This window comes from Diospyros lotus, chromosome 8 (assembly GCF_014633365.1).
Source record: "Diospyros lotus cultivar Yz01 chromosome 8, ASM1463336v1, whole genome shotgun sequence".
NCBI lineage: Eukaryota > Viridiplantae > Streptophyta > Magnoliopsida > Ericales > Ebenaceae > Diospyros > Diospyros lotus.
In genome coordinates, this window is record NC_068345.1 from 19,129,045 (window position 1) to 19,147,806 (window position 18,762).

The 18,762-nt window shown below is 32.7% G+C and overlaps 1 protein-coding gene across 1 annotated transcript; it reads left to right on the forward strand.

Moving 5' to 3' along the window:
• Positions 1-7,198: 7,198 nt before the first annotated feature.
• On the forward strand, positions 7,199-11,083 carry LOC127807152 (patatin-like protein 2). The gene is made up of 7 exons (XM_052344806.1): positions 7,199-7,397; positions 7,614-7,801; positions 7,911-8,091; positions 8,181-8,336; positions 8,511-8,786; positions 9,323-9,495; positions 10,807-11,083. Exons 1-7 carry the CDS (start codon positions 7,266-7,268, stop codon positions 10,856-10,858), a joined length of 1,158 nt encoding a protein of 385 aa, XP_052200766.1. The 5' UTR covers positions 7,199-7,265; the 3' UTR covers positions 10,859-11,083.
• Positions 11,084-18,762: the final 7,679 nt, after the last annotated feature.

Below are 18,762 nucleotides of genomic sequence, written 5' to 3' on the forward strand. Positions count from 1 at the left end.
AATTTCAATGTTAGAATATATTAATTAAGTTGCAAAACAAGCTATATGGACTAATTACCTGATCTATAGTTAAATCATCAAGTTGCTCTCAAATAGGCTGCAAACTATCATAATCTCGACTTGGTATCCAACGATGAGCACATGGCAACTCATCAGTATATGACAAGTTATGTCTAAGTCTAGTGAATGGAAAATTCTCATATATCCACGCTTGTAAACATTAGATGTGAACAATTATTAACATGTGTTTAAAGATGTCCAATATATATATAGGAATCTCAATTTTAAATAATTATCTCAAATAATGTTAGATATCCGCTCATCCCTTTTACCTCTCTTTTGCTCGCAAAACCAAGCTGTTTATAAAGATATGCCAGGCAGGCAGCTCCTCATGTATATGTATCGGTCACATTCAAGTCTTCCAACAATGTCAGATAGCCTACTGAAACCAATGTACCACTCTTGTCAACGAACAATGTACACCTCATAAATCTAACAAGTACGCCTTACTAGTATGGTGGATCAGAAGCTAAAGCTAGTACATTCATGAACACTTTCTTAAGCCAATCCAACTTTACATATGGTCCTGGTGTCTTCTCTATCAATCTGAATGCCACAATTGCTGACACTTCTAGTGAATGAAACAACAAGTCACATGCTTTATTAGTTGTCAAATAGGGGACAGATACAGGAAATGGGGGATAGATACAGGAGTGCCACTACAAGAAAAATCGTATTTAGCGACGGAATTTAGAGACGGAATTATTCCGTCGCTAATTTTTTTAAATATTTTTTTAATTTAGCGACGGAATACTCGTCATTAAATTTAGCCACGGAATTCGCGACAGAATCTCGTCGCTAAATTTTAATTTTTTTATTTAAATTTATTTTATTTTTTAACGAATTTTAGTTTTTTTATTTTTTAGCGACGGGAGTAACCCCGTCGCCAAATTTTAGTTTTTATTTAATTTTTTTTATTTTTTAGAGACGGGGATGACCCCATCGCTAAATTTAAATTTTTTATTTAATTTTTTTTTATTTTTTAGCGATGGGGATGGCCTCGTCACTAAATTTTATTTTTTTATTTAATTTTATTTTTATTTTTTAGCAACGAGTTGATCCCATTGCTAAATTTTAATTTTTTTTATTTTTTAGCGACAGGGTTCGCTAAATTTAAATTTTTTATTTTTTATTTTTTAGTGACGGGGAAGACCTCGTCACTAAACTTTATTTTTTTATTTAATTCTTTTTATTTTTTAGCGACGGGTGTAACCCATAGCTAAATTTTAATTTTTATTTAATTTTTTTTATTTTTTAGCTACGGGGTCAACCCCGTCACTAAATTTTAATTTTTTATTTAATTTTTTAATTTTTTAGCAACTGGGTAAAAAAAAATTAAATAAAGAAAATTCAAATCTGCTAAAAAATAAAAAAAATTAAATTAAAAATTAAAATTTAGCGACGGGGTTACTCTCGTCGCTAAAAAATAAAAAAAATCAAATAAAAAATTAAAGTTTAGAGACGGGCTCATTCATGCTGCTAAAAATAAAAAAAATTAAATAAAAAATTAAAATTTAGCGACGGGTTAGCCCTGTCGCTAAAAAATAAAAAATAAAAAATTAAAAAATTAAAATTTAGCGACGGGGTCAACCCCGTCACTAAAAAATAAAAAAATTAAATAAAGAATTAAAATTTAACGACGGGTCAACCCAACACTAAAAAATAAAAGGAATTAAATAAAAAATTAAAAATTTTACATTTAAACATATCACAATAATTTTTACTAACATTAATATTGGTAAAAATTAAACTAATAATTTTTTAAATATATTAAAATTAAAATGAAAATAAAAACATAATTTTTCACTACTAATATAATAATTAATAAAATTTTATTTAAATTAATAACAAAATAAAATTAAAATTAATATTCATTTCCCTTTACTAACATTAAATATTAAAATTAATATCATTAAATAAGTTTGAGAAATTTTGGTGTATAAATATAATTCTGAAATATTTGAAAGAGAATAGTATAAATATATTTTATATACATCAATGAACAAGGAAGCTTCCAAGTCGGCTGGCTTGCGCGCGAAACTTGGTCATAAGAGGTTGGGGGTTCAAATCTTGTTGAGAGCATGAGATAATTGGTGAGAGTATTATCCCAGTGCTGCTATGTGGCGTAAATGAGGGGTGACTGGGCCTGGCGCGCGTTGAATTTTGAATTTTGGGGTTGAATTTAGCGACGAAATTAACGATGGGGTCAATCTCGTTGCTAAAAAATTAAATAAAAAAATTAAAATTTAGTGACGGGGTCAACCCCATCGCTGATTAGCGATGGGTACAACCCCCATCGCTGATTCCGTCGCTAAAATACTTTCGTTGCTAACCTCGTCACTAAATTTCAGCGACGCCCTTTTTGGCGACGGAAAGGTACTCGTCATTAAATCCATCGCTAAATTTTTTAGCAACGGATTTTAATGTTTTAACGACGAAATTTTTCGTCGCTAAAACATTGATTTTTTGTAGTGTGCAAGCGACTGGTATCTTAAGTATAGCAGCAACATCATCTAACATTATCGTCATCTCACTAAATGGTAAATGAAAGGTTACTACAAGAAAATTGGTCTTCTGTGATGACTTTAGGTTGTCACAAAAAGATAGAATTTTATCATGCAATCTTTTTAGTGATGATCAAATATTCGTCACGGACTCGTCACCGTAGGTCCCCTGCTGATTATCGTTGGTGACGGAATAATCATTTTATCATTGTAAATGCATTTTTGGTGACGAAAAAACTGATCGCCCAACTCATCACCTAAGATAGTTGTCTCTTCATATCTAGTCACCAAAAATACTTTTTAGTGACGAATTATTTCATCAACATTGGCATAAAAATTTCTATCACTAGAACATATTTATGACTACCATTAATTCTCACAATTTTTTTTTTATCTCATCACCAAAACTATCTCGCGACAACATTATCTCCTCACCAAAAAACAAAATTATTCATTATGAGAAAGTTTTTGTAACAAAACACTTACTCACCGAAAGGTACTTGTGATAAAAGTGAAGTCCTCACATAAAATATTCTTTAATTGTTGGTAAAATACTCGCGCTTTACATTAAGAGACTTAGACATCACCAAAAATTTTCTATGATGAAAGCATCTCATTGCAAAAACTTTTTTACTACAATACAATATCATCACCAAAATTTTTTTACGGCTAGAGTCTATCAAGGAAATAATAATATCACTAAAAATTATAGATGACTCACCCAACCTGTCACTAAAAATTTCATGTCATGATATTCTCATCATATAGTCACACAAACATCCCTGTAAATAAATTCTCAACCTATTTAAAATATCAAACACAACTATCACAAATTTTAATGAATTACGTCATCCAAATTGTTAGTCTATCAAAACATATCCCACAAATGACAAAACTCATCAAATCTAATATTCAAAAACATGTTCCAAGCATAATTCATCAAATAAAGACAAACAAGAAAAAAGTACATCAAGTCAAACTAAACTTTCAACTTCTTTGGATCCTTAAAGTCCCACACATCTAATGTTGTTGCCATCTTTTGCATTTGATGGTTCATCTAAAGGTTTTTCTCCAACTTTTTCTAAAACAATGGCCAACATACTCTTCAACCAATGGATTTCCTCTTTCTATGCTTCAAACTCAATTTCTCTTGACTCATTATACTGTAACAAGTTCTCCACTTATGCATGCCAAGAACCTGAAAAACAAAAGTAAATAAAAGATCAAACAAATTAGTATAATGTGTTTTAATGTGAAAGATTTATAATAATTCAAATAAAGAGAACTAACCAATGATGACCCTCTCTACCATAATTTAAAAATAGTTATACTAAAATAGTCCAGTGATGACCCTCTCTACCTAAACTATCACATCAAATCTCCAAAGCATCTTCAATAACATTAAAAATGATCATTTTGGGCCATTATAATTTAAATTATGACGATTCTTAAATAACTTAAATAATAATTTATGATAATTTATTAATTATTAATGATAGTTATCAAGGGTGGAAAGTTGTAATGATGAACTAATTTAGTGTTGACTTTTTAGTTATCTCAAAAAATACTTTTGGTGATGACTATCTTTCATCACCAAAAGTAATAATATCATCGCTGAAAAAATTACTTCTGGTGATGACTATTTTTCATCACCAAAAGTAATAATATCATCGTTGAAAATTTTCCCGCCATGTGGCTAGAAAAATTTGAGAGCCAAAAATTAGAGTGCCAATTTTAGGTGATACCTTATATTGTTCTCACCAAAAGTTCACTTTTGGTGACGACCCAAAAATCTCATCACCAAAAGTGATATTTGGTGAGGAAATTTTCCTCATCACAAAAAAACTCGTCACGAAATATCACTTTTCTTGTAGTGGGTCTTAGTCTCGGTTGTCATCTCTCTAAAAAAGCTGACACAATTATAGGATTAGCAAAACGATAAGTGCATTCCATCAAAGGTGCTAAACGAGACCTTACAATCACGTCACAAACACACTGCTAATTATCCAATGGACACTTAGGAATTTTTTATCCATGGCTTCGACACTTCAATAAACCTTTATGCTATTACAAAAATAAAACAAATAGTTAATAAAATTTTATAACTAATATTTTTTAAAAATATTTTTCATAATCCATTTCTTAATGGAACCTAACTCTGTAACCCATACGCCAATAACAACATGGTTTTTAAAAGTTTTTCAAAATGGATGGATCTTCAAGGTCTCCAGGAAATGGTCCAGAAAAATTATCTTCCAATGATTGCTCGGGAACACTAGTATTGGGCCCCTCACTTGCTTGTGTCAATGGTGAGCCAGAAGCAGGTGCAAATGGATGCTCAAGAACATGTGTCATCGGGTCTAGAATGGATGCATTGGTCAAGGGTTGACCACTATGAGCCTCGACCCTTCTCCTCATTGTGAAAGTTATCAGACGCTGGTGAGATGAAAGTGGGCCACCTCCCTATACTCCACCTCCTTGAGTATGCACCATACTACACAAATAAACAAATGAGCATATACATGCATGATTATTTCTTCGTAAACAATTTTTGTCATACCTTTAGTTTAACTGTCTATCAGTAGTGTTTTTTTTTGTAGCTAGAAGAAAGGATAGAAAGTGTAAGCCCAAACGGACCATATTCTAGCTAGATCTCTAACAAGATTTCTAAAACTGAATGTGGCATGGCCTACATGTTGAGATAGATGGTTAGTTTTGGGCCATCGATCTTTCAAAACCATTTGACTAGCGGGGCTTTTTCACTTTTGAATTGGAATGGTATATCCACTAGAATTGTGGTTTCATGAGTAACTATCTTCCTCTTTTAATTATAGAATCAGGAAATCTTAAGAAGAGCATCTGTTTAATGAATTCATTTTGGAAATTGTTTAATTTCAGAAAAAGAGGAACTCCTAAAATGCCTAAGTTTAATTAGAGCATGATATAAAGTTATGGTTTTATAACCGATCAACGTGGACCATCACTGATCAATTCATTTCGTAGCATCTCAACACGCCCTAGGTCAACTTTTTTCTCTTTTCTTGATACTTGGAAAGGCTTCCATCTAGAGGCCACTCTTTTCTCATTGCCAAACACAATTCTATTGTGGGAAAGGGTTTGAGCCCAAAATGTAAATATGTGGTTTGGGATTGAAGGCTGTGCAGTGGTAGTTATATCTACCCAATAGGAATATAATGTAAATGACACCCCAATTAAAGAATACACAATCCAAGCAACGGTTATGCACATCTACTGATCTATATGAGCACACACAAAACTATTAGAATTGGCATGCTCCTTGCACTACTTTTAGTGAAGAAAGATGAACCAGAACATAAAATTGCTCATAATTGCAACAAAAAAAAAAAAAAAAAAAAAACATATTGCAAACAAGTAACAACTAGAACTTATAAGCTAAGGAAAACCCATTAAAATTTGAAGGAACATATGGGAGTTTTCTTGTCTGGGTACCTAACAAAGGCATGGGGAGATGGAGCTCTTCAGCATGAGTTTATCACCGATTAACGTGTGTTCAATCTCCTAATCCTAGGATTCGGTTGCTGTGAAGAAATCTGAACCGAAGGGTTTGGGTGTCCTACCTCTTTAACATAATGTAATAAAAAATGATGAACGCCAACCTTTCTAAAGCTTGTGTCTTTGTCTGTAGCTCTGAAACACCTTTTCGTCGTCCTCACAAAGCATCAATGGAGGGGCAAAATGAGTAGCTCAATAGTACTCGTTGAAGATTCGAGTGGCGAGACGAAATAAAAGAGTTGTAATCGTCGATGAACAGAGAGATAACAAGGGCGAGATCATTTGCAGTTGACGACTGATAGCAAAAGAAAAAGAGAATAGGACTTGTTCATCGAGAGGGGCGATTGGTGAGTCTGGGGACGGCAATAGGACATAGCAGACAAGTGGGTTATTCGATTGGGTTGTTAGGGTTCAAGGAAAAAAGTGGTTGTGGGATGACTATGTGCAATATATAGTAATATGTTGAGAGGTATTTTGAAAAAATAATAGTTACAAAGAATAATTGAGTGTTGTTACGTAGAGTACGTATAGAAAATTACTGTAAATAGAATTTCCTTATATATAATTGAGATTAGTTAAAAATTGAGTCCTGCTGTGATGAAGACGAGGGCCCACCGATGGGATGTTCACGATTCACGTTGGCACTCTCAATGTAACATTGAGTGCTTAAATTCTGAATATATAATCGAACAAACAATCTGAATAACGCTTTATAAGTAGATGATAAGATATTACATCGATTAGTAATATTCAGCCAACAAAATGATATTTGTAGATGGCCCGTGTGACTCGTGGTGTCTGACGTGGAAAGGAACTGTGGTAAGGCAGAAGGCGCTTGTCCACTCAGAAGGGGTCGGTCCCTCTTTTTCTTTATATATTACATTTTTCTGTTATACATTATTATTTATATTTGATATTATCATTTTTAATTGAATAATACAATTATTTACGTTATAATAAAAAAATATTTTTTAAATTAAATATCGGTCGATACCTTTAACTGCGGGTGCCCTTATTGTATTATGCGTCAAGTGTATATATGTGGTAGCTTTGTAAAGTGGGTGGAAGATCAATGCTCTATATATACCCCCACCTTAATCCTCATCGGAGCCTTCAGAGCTGGCTGCTCATGAGATCCATCTCTCTATCTCTCTCTGAGAGAGAGTAATGGCTGAAAAAGGATCTCCAGAGAAGCTTCCTTCTAGCAGAAAACTAAGCACAATACTAAGCATCGATGGGGGGGGAATTAGAGGAATTATTCCAGCAATCATACTGGGCATCTTGGAATCTGAGCTTCAGGTCATACTAATAATAATGATAATGATAATAATAATAATAATAATAATAATATATTATTATTATTATTATTACTATTAAGTATTGTTCATCTTCTTTCCTCTTATTATCTCTCTTATATTTATGTCTTCTGTTGTAAATTTTTCTCTCTATTACTGCTAGGCCAATTGTAAATATTAATAATTAGCTAGGCCAATTGCTTGTTTGGAAATGGCGCAGAGAATAGACAACAACGAGGGAGCCAGAATTGCGGACTACTTCGATGTGATAGCAGGGACGAGCACAGGCGGTCTTATCACTGCCATGCTGACTGCGCCGGACAAAGTAACCAACCGCCCTCTGTTTGCCGCCAAAGATATTGAGCAATTCTATCGGGAAGACTGCCCCAAAATCTTCTGCCAGAAAAGGTCATCCATCCATCCATCCATCCATCCATCCATCATATTGCATGCTCTACTCAATTTTATATGTTAATTTAGCCCTTACTATACATACATGCCTGCATGTTTGGTGCAGAGGGTGTGGATTAATTACCCTAATCAAGGCTTTGTTAGGGCCTAAATACGATGGCAAGTATCTCCATGACCTCGTAACGGATCGCCTAGGGAACACAAAGCTGACAGAAACGCTCACGAATGTTGTAATTCCTACCTTCGACATCAAGAAACTCCAACCCACCATCTTCTCCACCTTTGAGGTTTCAGTTTTCGACTTAAATGATCTATAAATTCTTGTAGTACTCACGAATTAAGCAAGCTATATATGTTCTAATTGTGGTTAACTCAGGCGAAGAGAAACCGAAGCCATGCAGAGCTCAGAGACATCTGTATCGCAACTTCAGCTGCCCCAACTTTCCTTCCAGCTCACCATTTCAAAACAATGGTGAAAAGTGAGGAAACAGAATTTCATCTTATTGATGGCGGTGTGGCTGCAAACAATCCGGTACCTACCTACCTGCCTTCCCCATCCTTATAATTATGTGTAACACTGAAACAATATTAATTAATAGTGTACATATAAATAGGCCTTTTTATTTCCATAACATATAATAATAATAATAATATAAAGTTACTTTATTAGTTGTTTCCTAAATTGATTTGTATATTTGATTTTTAGGTCTTAATTGCCATCGACCAAATCAACGCAGAGCGGGGTGAGGCAAGTGGTACTGAATTCCTGGTATTGTCACTGGGAACAGGCTCAAAAAGAAATAAAAACAAGTACAACGCCAAGAAGGCAGCAAAGTGGGGTTTGCTGGGGTGGCTAGCTGGCAAACACAGTGTTCCATTATTGGATATCTTTATTGAAGCAAGTTCTGATATCGTTGACTTCCATGTCTCCAAACAGTTTAGCCTTCGTCAATGCAAAGACGATAGCTACCTTCGCATTCAGGTCTGTTAATTGGTTCTGCTTTTTCTTTCTTTGTTTTCTTTTTCCAAATAATATTAAAAGGAGCAGCTAGCCATCGACCACATTCATTAGGGGCCCTCAAAGCCCGGATCCAACAAAAACAAACACCCATAACTATGAAGAACCTGAACCCTAATAGTGAGCATAAATGTAAGCAATAAAATATTCCAATTAACTCATCGCAAAACAAAGCAGAGAGAACCAAAAGAGGAGAGATCTTATACTCGAAACTTCAGCCCCATTTGGTTCCGGGCAAAGTATAAAAAAAAATGGTTTACGGTTTAAAGTCATGCTGCATGCAACGGTGACCTTTTGACTAAACATAACTACAAAAATATAGTCTTCTGACTGAACAAGCTTTCGGATATATGGAGAGGACAGAAATGAAGTGGAAGGATCGATCACACGTACATACATATATAGTTGACTATTACATTCATTCATGAGGAAACTAATAAAAGTTCCCTACATATATATATATATATATATACAGTTTCATTTCAAATTGCATGGTGCAGGATGATACTCTTCATGGTATCCAGGCATCCGTGGACAGAGCAACCAAAAAAAATATGAAGGATCTTGAGAATGTTGCCTATCGTTTGCTATGCAGTCAGGTTTCAGGTGTAAATCTTGACACCGGAACTTTAAAGCCATTGGGAACAGAGAGAAACATCTGCGCTCTATCAAGGTATGTCTTATAGTTTTCAGGATGAATTAAATTATATGGGGAGTTTAATAATTTAATATTGAATCCATGTTGATGTAGTTTCTATTATTCATATCTAATGTTATTTACTTTGTAATTTTTAAATTAAAAATCGTTTTATTTGAATAAATGAATTTAAAATTTGAGTATTTAAAATAAAAGTTCTAAATAATATCATTTTAAATTATTTCATTTGATGTTTTTGCTTTCACTCACAATTTTTTATCAATTAATTTAACTTTTTTCATATTTGGATTTACAAACTAGGTTTGTACGATATTTTTGTTAAATTTATAATATTCTTGATTTTCCGATAAATTATATATTTTTTGTTTATCTTTATTTGGTAGTTGTCTCTCTCTCCTAGGATAAATTTTTGTTTTTAAGCCATCGGGAAAATTTTGTTTTTAATCCACGATTCTAATTTCTTTAAAATTTCTCACTTCTGAGTATAAAGTTGAAAGGTCTTTCACCATATATTTTTTAGTTTAATTTTTCATATTCTTTTACACTGCTTTTATAATTTATAAATATTAAATAAATGTGCGTGTTTCAAATAATATCATTTTTAAAATTTTAAGATGTGAAAAATCTTTAAGGATAAAAGTTTCAATGATATTGTGGAACCCTTCAGATTATTGTTTATAAAATGTTAAGAGTAATTAAGTTAAATAAATGCAATAAAATTAATTTAATCTTTTAAATTTTTGTATATTGACTAAATATTTTCATATTACAACAAAATTAGTTTAATATTAAAACTTTTTTAAGATCCTTATAATTTCAATTTGATACCAAAGTTTCTGTGAGTAGATATATACACTGTCTTTGTATGATAAGATTAATTTAATTTTCCCTTTTGAACTATGAACAAATAGTGAATAAAAAACTATCTAGAAATCAATTTCTCTAATTGAAAAATTAAAACAAAGAACAGTAGAATGTGAAGGTGAATTTGAGATTAATCTTTTGAATAATTAATTCATTTTGCTAATTGTTTTTCTAATCCTTATTACGATGTAGTTGGAGTGGGCTTCAATTGAGCTAAAGAAAATTAAATTCTTGTGTTTTCAAATTAAAAAAATGGATGTTTGAAGGGTCAAATTCGTACCCCGTCCGTCCAACTACGTACATCGTAAGTATATAATTGAAGACAATGTGTGAGGATTCAAGGTTTGGATTGAACTCAAAACCTTAATGTGTTGCATATGGATCATCATATGTTTATATATGTGTCTGTATGTATATATATATATATATATATTGACATTTTATTTTATTCATGTGATGTAGGTTTGCAAAATTACTATCCGATGAGAAGAAACGTCGCGATGCAAGCAAATAACCGAATCATTTGAATAAAATTTCAAAATAGTACTTTCATTTCCTAATTAAATAAACTTATTTGATATATATTAATGTAACCTCCATGTGGTTTATATAGGGTCTAACACAACTGTGTTATATGTGTAGTGAATTTCCATTGTAATTGTTCTATGGTGTGATTGTTTTGTTACCTTTAAAAATAATGGACACCTAAATGGGGAGTGAATTGGGTGTATTTGTAAAATTTTTCATGTGAAGAATCTTGGGTAAATCACTAAACTTTAGTATGTTTTTCATTTTGATCACTAAACTTTAATTCTTTTCAATATGATGACAGAAGTTTAAAAAATTTTACAATATGGTCACAAATAAGATTTTTTAGCCACTTTATAGTCGGAGTGGGTGACATGGCGCTGATGTGGCAAATAATAAAAATATTGTGTAATAATATTTTAATATAATATTATTATATATTGACACGTGGCATGTTCTGATTGGTTGTCATTACTCAATAATTTTTATTATTTGCCACATTAGCTAGAAAATCTTATATGTGACCACATTACAAAATTTTTTAAACTTCTGTGATCACATTGAAAAGAATTAAAGTTTAGTGACCAAGATGAAAAATACACTAAAGTTTAGTGATTTTTGGTATGATTTACCCGAAGAATTTTTATGCAAAGAATAAAATTTTGAATTTCTAAATCTTTAAAATCTGGTGAAGACTGTTTGCAAGTATTAATCTTGATGAAAATAAAATATGATGAGTTTATAAACAATCTTAATGCAAGCAAAAACACAAGAGATTAAATCTTACTAAATGAAAATGTGGTGAAATGAGAGACAAAATGAAAAGTGTAGCAAATAAAAAATTTTATATTGGTTCGGCTCAATCAACATACTCCACTTTCTTGGTTCCTCACAAAAAAATTTAGCAATCCACTTAGCTTTTGCAAGGTAAGCTAGAACATCAATTTTTAACAAGTGTATTTGCATCCTCAACTTTTTCAATGAATTGGTACGTAATAACTGAACACAAACAACTTTTATAAGGAGCAATTGAAACCCCTTACATAGTGTTTTTTATGAACTCAATCACTAAGTATAACAAGATAAGTGAAGAATATTAATTAAGCATTTAGAGAAACTTTTACAAGATCGAATTCAAACAATAAAAGTAGCTTCTCATAAATAAATGAGAGATTTAGAAAGATAAGAACACACACTCTCTCTCTTTCTTTTTCTGATATAAGATGTATTCCTTTAGGGCACTTTTGCTTGAGAAAATCTAGGTCAGCATCAGCTCACTCTTTTTGAATTCCATTTGCTTTTTATAGCTTTATTTGCCTCATAAGTGTTAGTCTTTTTGTTTATTGGGTAAAACCTACAATATTTACAAAATATATTCTTTTTTTTTTTATCCTAATAGTTAGATATGTAGATTATGCTCAAAGAATGTTTAGAAGCCTTTTTGTAACGGTTAAAATCAAAACTATAACATTCTGAAATTTGAGAGATAAATAATAATTATTAATTTTGATATTTGAAGAGATTATTGGGTATTTAAAGATTTAAAGGAACATATTAATTTCTATTGTTATGAGAAAGTGGGCACATATTTAAATTGTTACAAAGTGTTTATGGTGAATAAAATATTATAACAATATTCATTGTGTAGCAAGTAATATATAAAATAATAAAATAATAGAAAGAAAGTGAAGACATTTGGAAACTAAGAGCCTGCTAGGATTTACACGTGTATATATATATATATATCTACGATATGGTGTATAAATATGTATTATATAAGAATTATATATAAAGAAGGCAAATCTTATTATGAATTGGGAGCATGAGAGCGGGACGCAAGGGGCGGACTTGAGCCTCTTTAATTTTATTTTTGGATTGAAACTTGGCTACCAAGCTATGGAAATGCCTATAAATAAGAAGGGAAGATTGGGGCCATGAAAATGCTTACTATAAATAAGAAGGGAAGATTGAGAGAATTGAAGAAGAAGTGGGATGCGCAAAGGAGGGACTTTTGTGGGAAGGAAATTAGAAGAAAAATAGACATTATGTATCAGGTAGGTACAAAAATAGTTAAAATTAAATGAAAGATATTTAAAGTAATGTTGGTAATAAATAAATCTTATGGTTTAATATATTGAATTTTTTATTTAAGCAACTTAGGGCCGTGGTGTTGGCTTTTTAGATAAATTTTAGATGACGGTTTTAATATTTTAGTAAAAATATTAATTTCTACAGCGGATGAACAGAAAGTTTGAAATATTCTATTAAAAGACGAGTTCTTAACCCTCTTTTTGTACTCTTTAATCCTTATGAAAATTTCCAACCGTTTTACATATTTTATTCCTTCCCTTACCTCGATTTGGTATTGAATATTAAACTTGTGAGTCGTTGAAGAGCTATGACGGTGGCTTAAGTTGAGTAAAAGTCTCCTTGTAATATTTCTTGTTAACTAGTACGGGGCTTTGTATTGTCCCTACTTTTTTGGGAATGATATCAAACCTGGGTGGGACTAAGTTCTTAGAGAGTCAGTTGTGGCTGTGGGTACCTATCGATGTGAGTTGTCGTGACTAGGGGGCCAGGGATTTGCTTATGTGTGTTTAAGGGTGTAGGGTATAAAGCTATTGGTTGTCGACCGTTGGGTGGTGACAGTCGATCGTTGAAGGTATGAGCGCCACCTAGGGGTGTGCAATTAGTTATAACCGAACTGAACCGCCTGAAAATAACTAATCGAACCAAACCAAACTGTTCCCAATTACCGAACCGAACCGACCGACAACCCCAATAAAATCGAACTAACCGAAATCGAAATAACCGAACACTAAATTGTTCTAATCGAACCGAAGGCATAACCAAAATTTTCCATAGAATACTAACCGAACTGATAGGTTAGGTCGGTTTGTTCGGTTTAACCGATTCGATTCGATTAGTTCGATCTAACCGAACCTTACAGTTAACCCAGTTAGATAGTGTGTGGTATATTTTCTTTCACAAATCCCTTTAAGTATCTTTACTTCTTCAAAAGCAGAACCATTGCATAGCCCTAAAATTTCTAACACAAGCAAATGTCACAGTAGTAAGGTAAAATTTCTAATACAAGCAAATGTCACAGTAGTGAGCAAATTAAGGAATTTTAAGTAGACATATAGCCAAAGCCAATCTTGTGTCATAAATCAATTCACCCTTTAAACTTACAAAATAATGGCTTTTAACAACCCCATCTCAAATAAGAAGGCTAGCTAGCTAGGTTGCTATGTCTATAAAAGGAAAAAAGAAGAACATACTTTTTAGCAAACAATTGAAACAACTCATACAGTCATACTTTTCATGGGTGACTGTATGAATGGGGTTACAACAAATAGTTGGAAGGAAGATACAACTCATACAATCATACTTTTTAGCAAGAGAAATTTTCAGCAAGAGAACTCAAACAAGATAGGCTGTATTCAGCAAGCATGCCATAAACCATCATCAAATAGAAATTGAGAATCACCAGTTTTTGAAATAAATGACATACCAAGCAAAACAGAAATTGCGAATCACCAGCTTTTGAAATAAATTGAGAACTCAAATTGTATAAGCTGTCGATTGTTTCATAGTTGACAGATTCAGTCAACAAAACAAACAAAGCATAACATGGTCCTAAACAGTAATATACCATAATGCTAGTTATAACTTATAAGAAAAACATGTCTGCAAAATAACACCCCATACATTTCTGCAAAATTACCTCTTCATTAGCTCTTGTTATTTGCTAGATCAGATCCAGATGGTCCTCTTTCTTCATTAGCTTAGCTCCTTTTACATTCCCGGGCTTCCTCACTGATGGCTATGCTGACTCCACCATTAGCCCCACCATCCCCCGCACATATATACATATATAAAAAATGTGTGTCATGATCATTAGCAAAGAGCATAGCTTTGTTATATATTCACTTAATTAAGATTTAAGAGAGAAGGTAAATGTTGGACATGGTATGGTATATTTCGATTGATCAAATATCAAAACAGATAAAAAAAATTATTTTTTTTGTAAAATTAACTGTTAATCACCAGCTCAAGTTCTAGAAACTTTAATGGTTAAAAATACATTGGAGATGAATATAATGAAACATTACCTATTTAAGCATATATGACTAGAAATTAGTCATCAAAATCTAATATCATAATAGAAAAACAATACAAATGCAACAACCAGTTACTGTATATGTCTCTAACTAATATCATAATAAAAGATAATATAAGAACTAGTTACTGAATAATAGAAAAACATATACAAATATACTTACAAATGCATGAGTCTTCAAAATCTAAATTTCCATAGGTGGGGCTGTCAACGGTAACCTTTGTCAATTCTAAAAACAATATACAAAATTAATTAAATGATTTAAAAAAAAATAGTAACAATGAGTTTACCTTCTTCAAGTTGTTCAACATGATCCAAATCTTCTTCAACACTTATTAGGGTGGTAGATGACCGAAGCCAATCTTGCGTACAAACTAAAATTTCAACCACTTTAGGAGAAAGAGAACTCCTAAATGGATCAAGTACTCGACCCCCTATGCTGAAGGTAGACTCGGATGCAACAGTAGAAACTGGAATTGCCAACACATCCTGAGCCATAGAAGATAGAATAGGAAACTGATGACAATTAGCTTTCCACCAATTCAAAATGTCAAAGTCATTAATTTCCTCCTCACACACTTCACTTAAATACTTATCCCATTCTGAAGGCACAATTGTAGACCCACTACCACTTATAGACTTATAATTTTTAAAGTGAGAACTAAGCAAGTTTGGTCTACCAAATTTTCCCTTCTCCATATTCTCCACAATAGGTGGAGTAGACATTTAAGACGGTTCTCCTGCATCACCTGGAGGTGCCAATTTTTTCTTATATTCTTCATACAAAGCATATATGGTATTTTTTAAAGACAAAACTTCAACATCCCCATTCTCACCTGGATACATCTCCTTAAGTGCATACTCCATAAACTTTAGCTTGTGCCTAGGATCAAGCACTACAGCAATATAAAGTAGGTGATTTTCTTTTTCTGGATCCCCCCAATATTTATCAAACTTTTGTTTTATTTTTCTGGCCATATCACCCAACTCAAGATCATCACCCTCTTGCCATTCATGTAAGAAACAATAAACAGTACTAATCTTATGAAAAAATGTGTTGGAGGTGACATATGAAGAACCCGAAACCCGCAAAGTAAGCTCATAAAATTGTTGCAACACTCTAACAAACATTCTGACCCTTGTCCAATCCTCTAGCTTGGGTCTTCCATCAATAGTAATAACCTGTTTCAGCTCATTATTCCAATTACTTGTACCAAGATCAAGCATAAAACAAGGTTCTTCCTCATCAAATCTCTCAAAAGCCCTCTCAAACTTTTGAGCGATTTCTAACATCAAGTATGTGGAGTTCCATCTAGTTGCAACATCCAATGACAATAGGCCCTTAGATTCAATTTTTTCCACTTCCACACATTCTTTGAATTTTCTCAGTCTTGATGGGGATTGTCTAATATATCTGACTGCATCCCTAACCCTTGTTATTGATTCATCTAGCTCTTTCAATCCATGTTGCGCAACCAAATTTATTATATGAGCCACACACCTAATATGCAAATAATGGCCACTCATAATGCTAGCACCCCATTTCACCATTTTTTTTCCTGAAGTTACCCACAACAACATCATTTGAACTAGCATTATCTACTGTCAAAGTATAAACTCTATCGAGTTTCCATCCTATTAGACACTTCTCAATTGCCATAGCAATGACATCACCCTTGTGACTAGATATTGGACAAAAAATTATGATTTTTTTCTTTAATGTCCAATTATTGCCAATATAGTGCACCGTTAAGCACATATAATTAATCATTTGAATGGAGGTCCATGTGTCCGTGGTTAAGTAAACTCTTTGACAATTATTTTTTAACTCATTCATTAATTTCAACCTCTCTTCATTAAATAATTCAAAACAATCACGAGAAATTGTCCAACGTGAAGGAATCCAGAATTTTGGACAAATAACATTAATGAGTGCCTAAACCCCTCACACTTAACAAATTTGAAAGGCATCTCATCTACCATCACCATGCGAGCTAAAGCCTTTCTAGCAAGCACTTGATTAAATTTCCAATTCACTAATCCCATACTCTCCCCTTCTTTCTCACCCAATGTTGAAGATTGTTTCAAGTTTAATTGCATTTGGTGGGTTTCCAAAGCATGAGGGTGTTTTTTACATGTTCCCATATGATTCCTTAAAGCCGTAATCCCATTTTTTTTAGGATCACAATGGAACTCCCTAAAACAATAGTTGCATCTCCCTTTAATATGACCCTTTGAATTTTTAAACTTGGTAAAATGATCCCACACATCTGACCTAGCTCTAATTGTTTTTCTCTTTGACTTTCCTAGTGATGTTGCACCTGTACCATGTTGAGATTGGCTACCTTGGCTTGGTGCCATTGGCATTGGTGTCGGCCTTGAACTATCATCCATACTAGCTAGGGATGTTTGTGGTGTGACTCATGTCTTCTTCTCTTGCCATCTAAAATTAATACAATTATAATTAATATGTAGTGTATTTAAAGAGTGAGTTTAAATGTCTTCTTCTGATTAAATTACAATCTTTTGATTAAAAAAAAATTAAGGGGCTGTAATAAAAATTCTATCATTGTCCTACACTCCTAGTACTAGCACTAGAACATGAGAAAATGACCACTTCATATAGAACCAGAATAAAAAAGATAGCGAAACACACACCATGACACCAAAGATATTATGACCATATAAGTTATAACAATATAACAGAAAGGAAAATGACCAAACCAAAATCTAAAAACAAGGAATGCATAAGCATAATAAAGGAATTAATAGCAAATTCCAAAAGGCATAATCAATAGCAAATGATCACATAACAGATCAATAGGTCCCATGCCTCTAAGACTAAGACAACATTTCAGGTGAAAAATATCTCATGCAAGTTTACACTTCTATATACACATCCATAACTTTAATGCCAAACAGATAAAAACAATAGCAAACTACCCAATAATCATAGTCATAAAGAGTCTTAAATTGATAAATTGAACCAAAACTAGAGGCACAAAATAAACTCCATTTCCTTCCATGAAGAATATCACTAGTCATAAAGGGTTTTTAAATTAAGGGGCTGTAATTAAAATTCAATAAAAGACAAATTAAGTCATAGAAGAGGTAATATATAGACTATAATAAATATAAAAATGAGATAAACCCTAAAACATGATAGAAATACAGAATAATCAAAGCATTGAGCCACTCAATCCAACCCACATACAGCTCTAAAAAATATATAGACTAAAAAAAATTAAAAAATGCACCAACCTGGAGTCTTGGACAACAATAGCAGCAGTAGGCTAGCAGCATGAAACAAATTTGAATGAAAAAATTAAACCTAAACAAACAAGTCAACAGTATCAATGAAGAAGAATGGCAACAAGAAAAAATGATAAAGAGAACAAGAGAACCCTTACAAACAACAATGTTTTTGTAACTAAAAAGTCCCCAAATTTGAGAAACCCTAAACCCTAACATAAAAGAAATTAAATCGAAATGAAACTTTGTGGATCGTCGTCGGTGTGAGTTGATAGTCGAAGCATACAAGGGAAGGAAGTCTGTCAGTCGATCCGGTCGTCAGTGGGGTATGGGTCGTCGGGTTGATATCATCAAAAGAATCGAAACTAACTAATTAGGATTTAGGGTTAGGGTTCAGTTAGAAGTAAAACGAAAAGACTAAGGAAGGAGGCAAGGAGCTTACCAATGGGCAACAGTGATGAACAGATGGTTGGATTTCTCTGACTCTCGGTGAAGATTAGGGTTTCTCTTTCTCT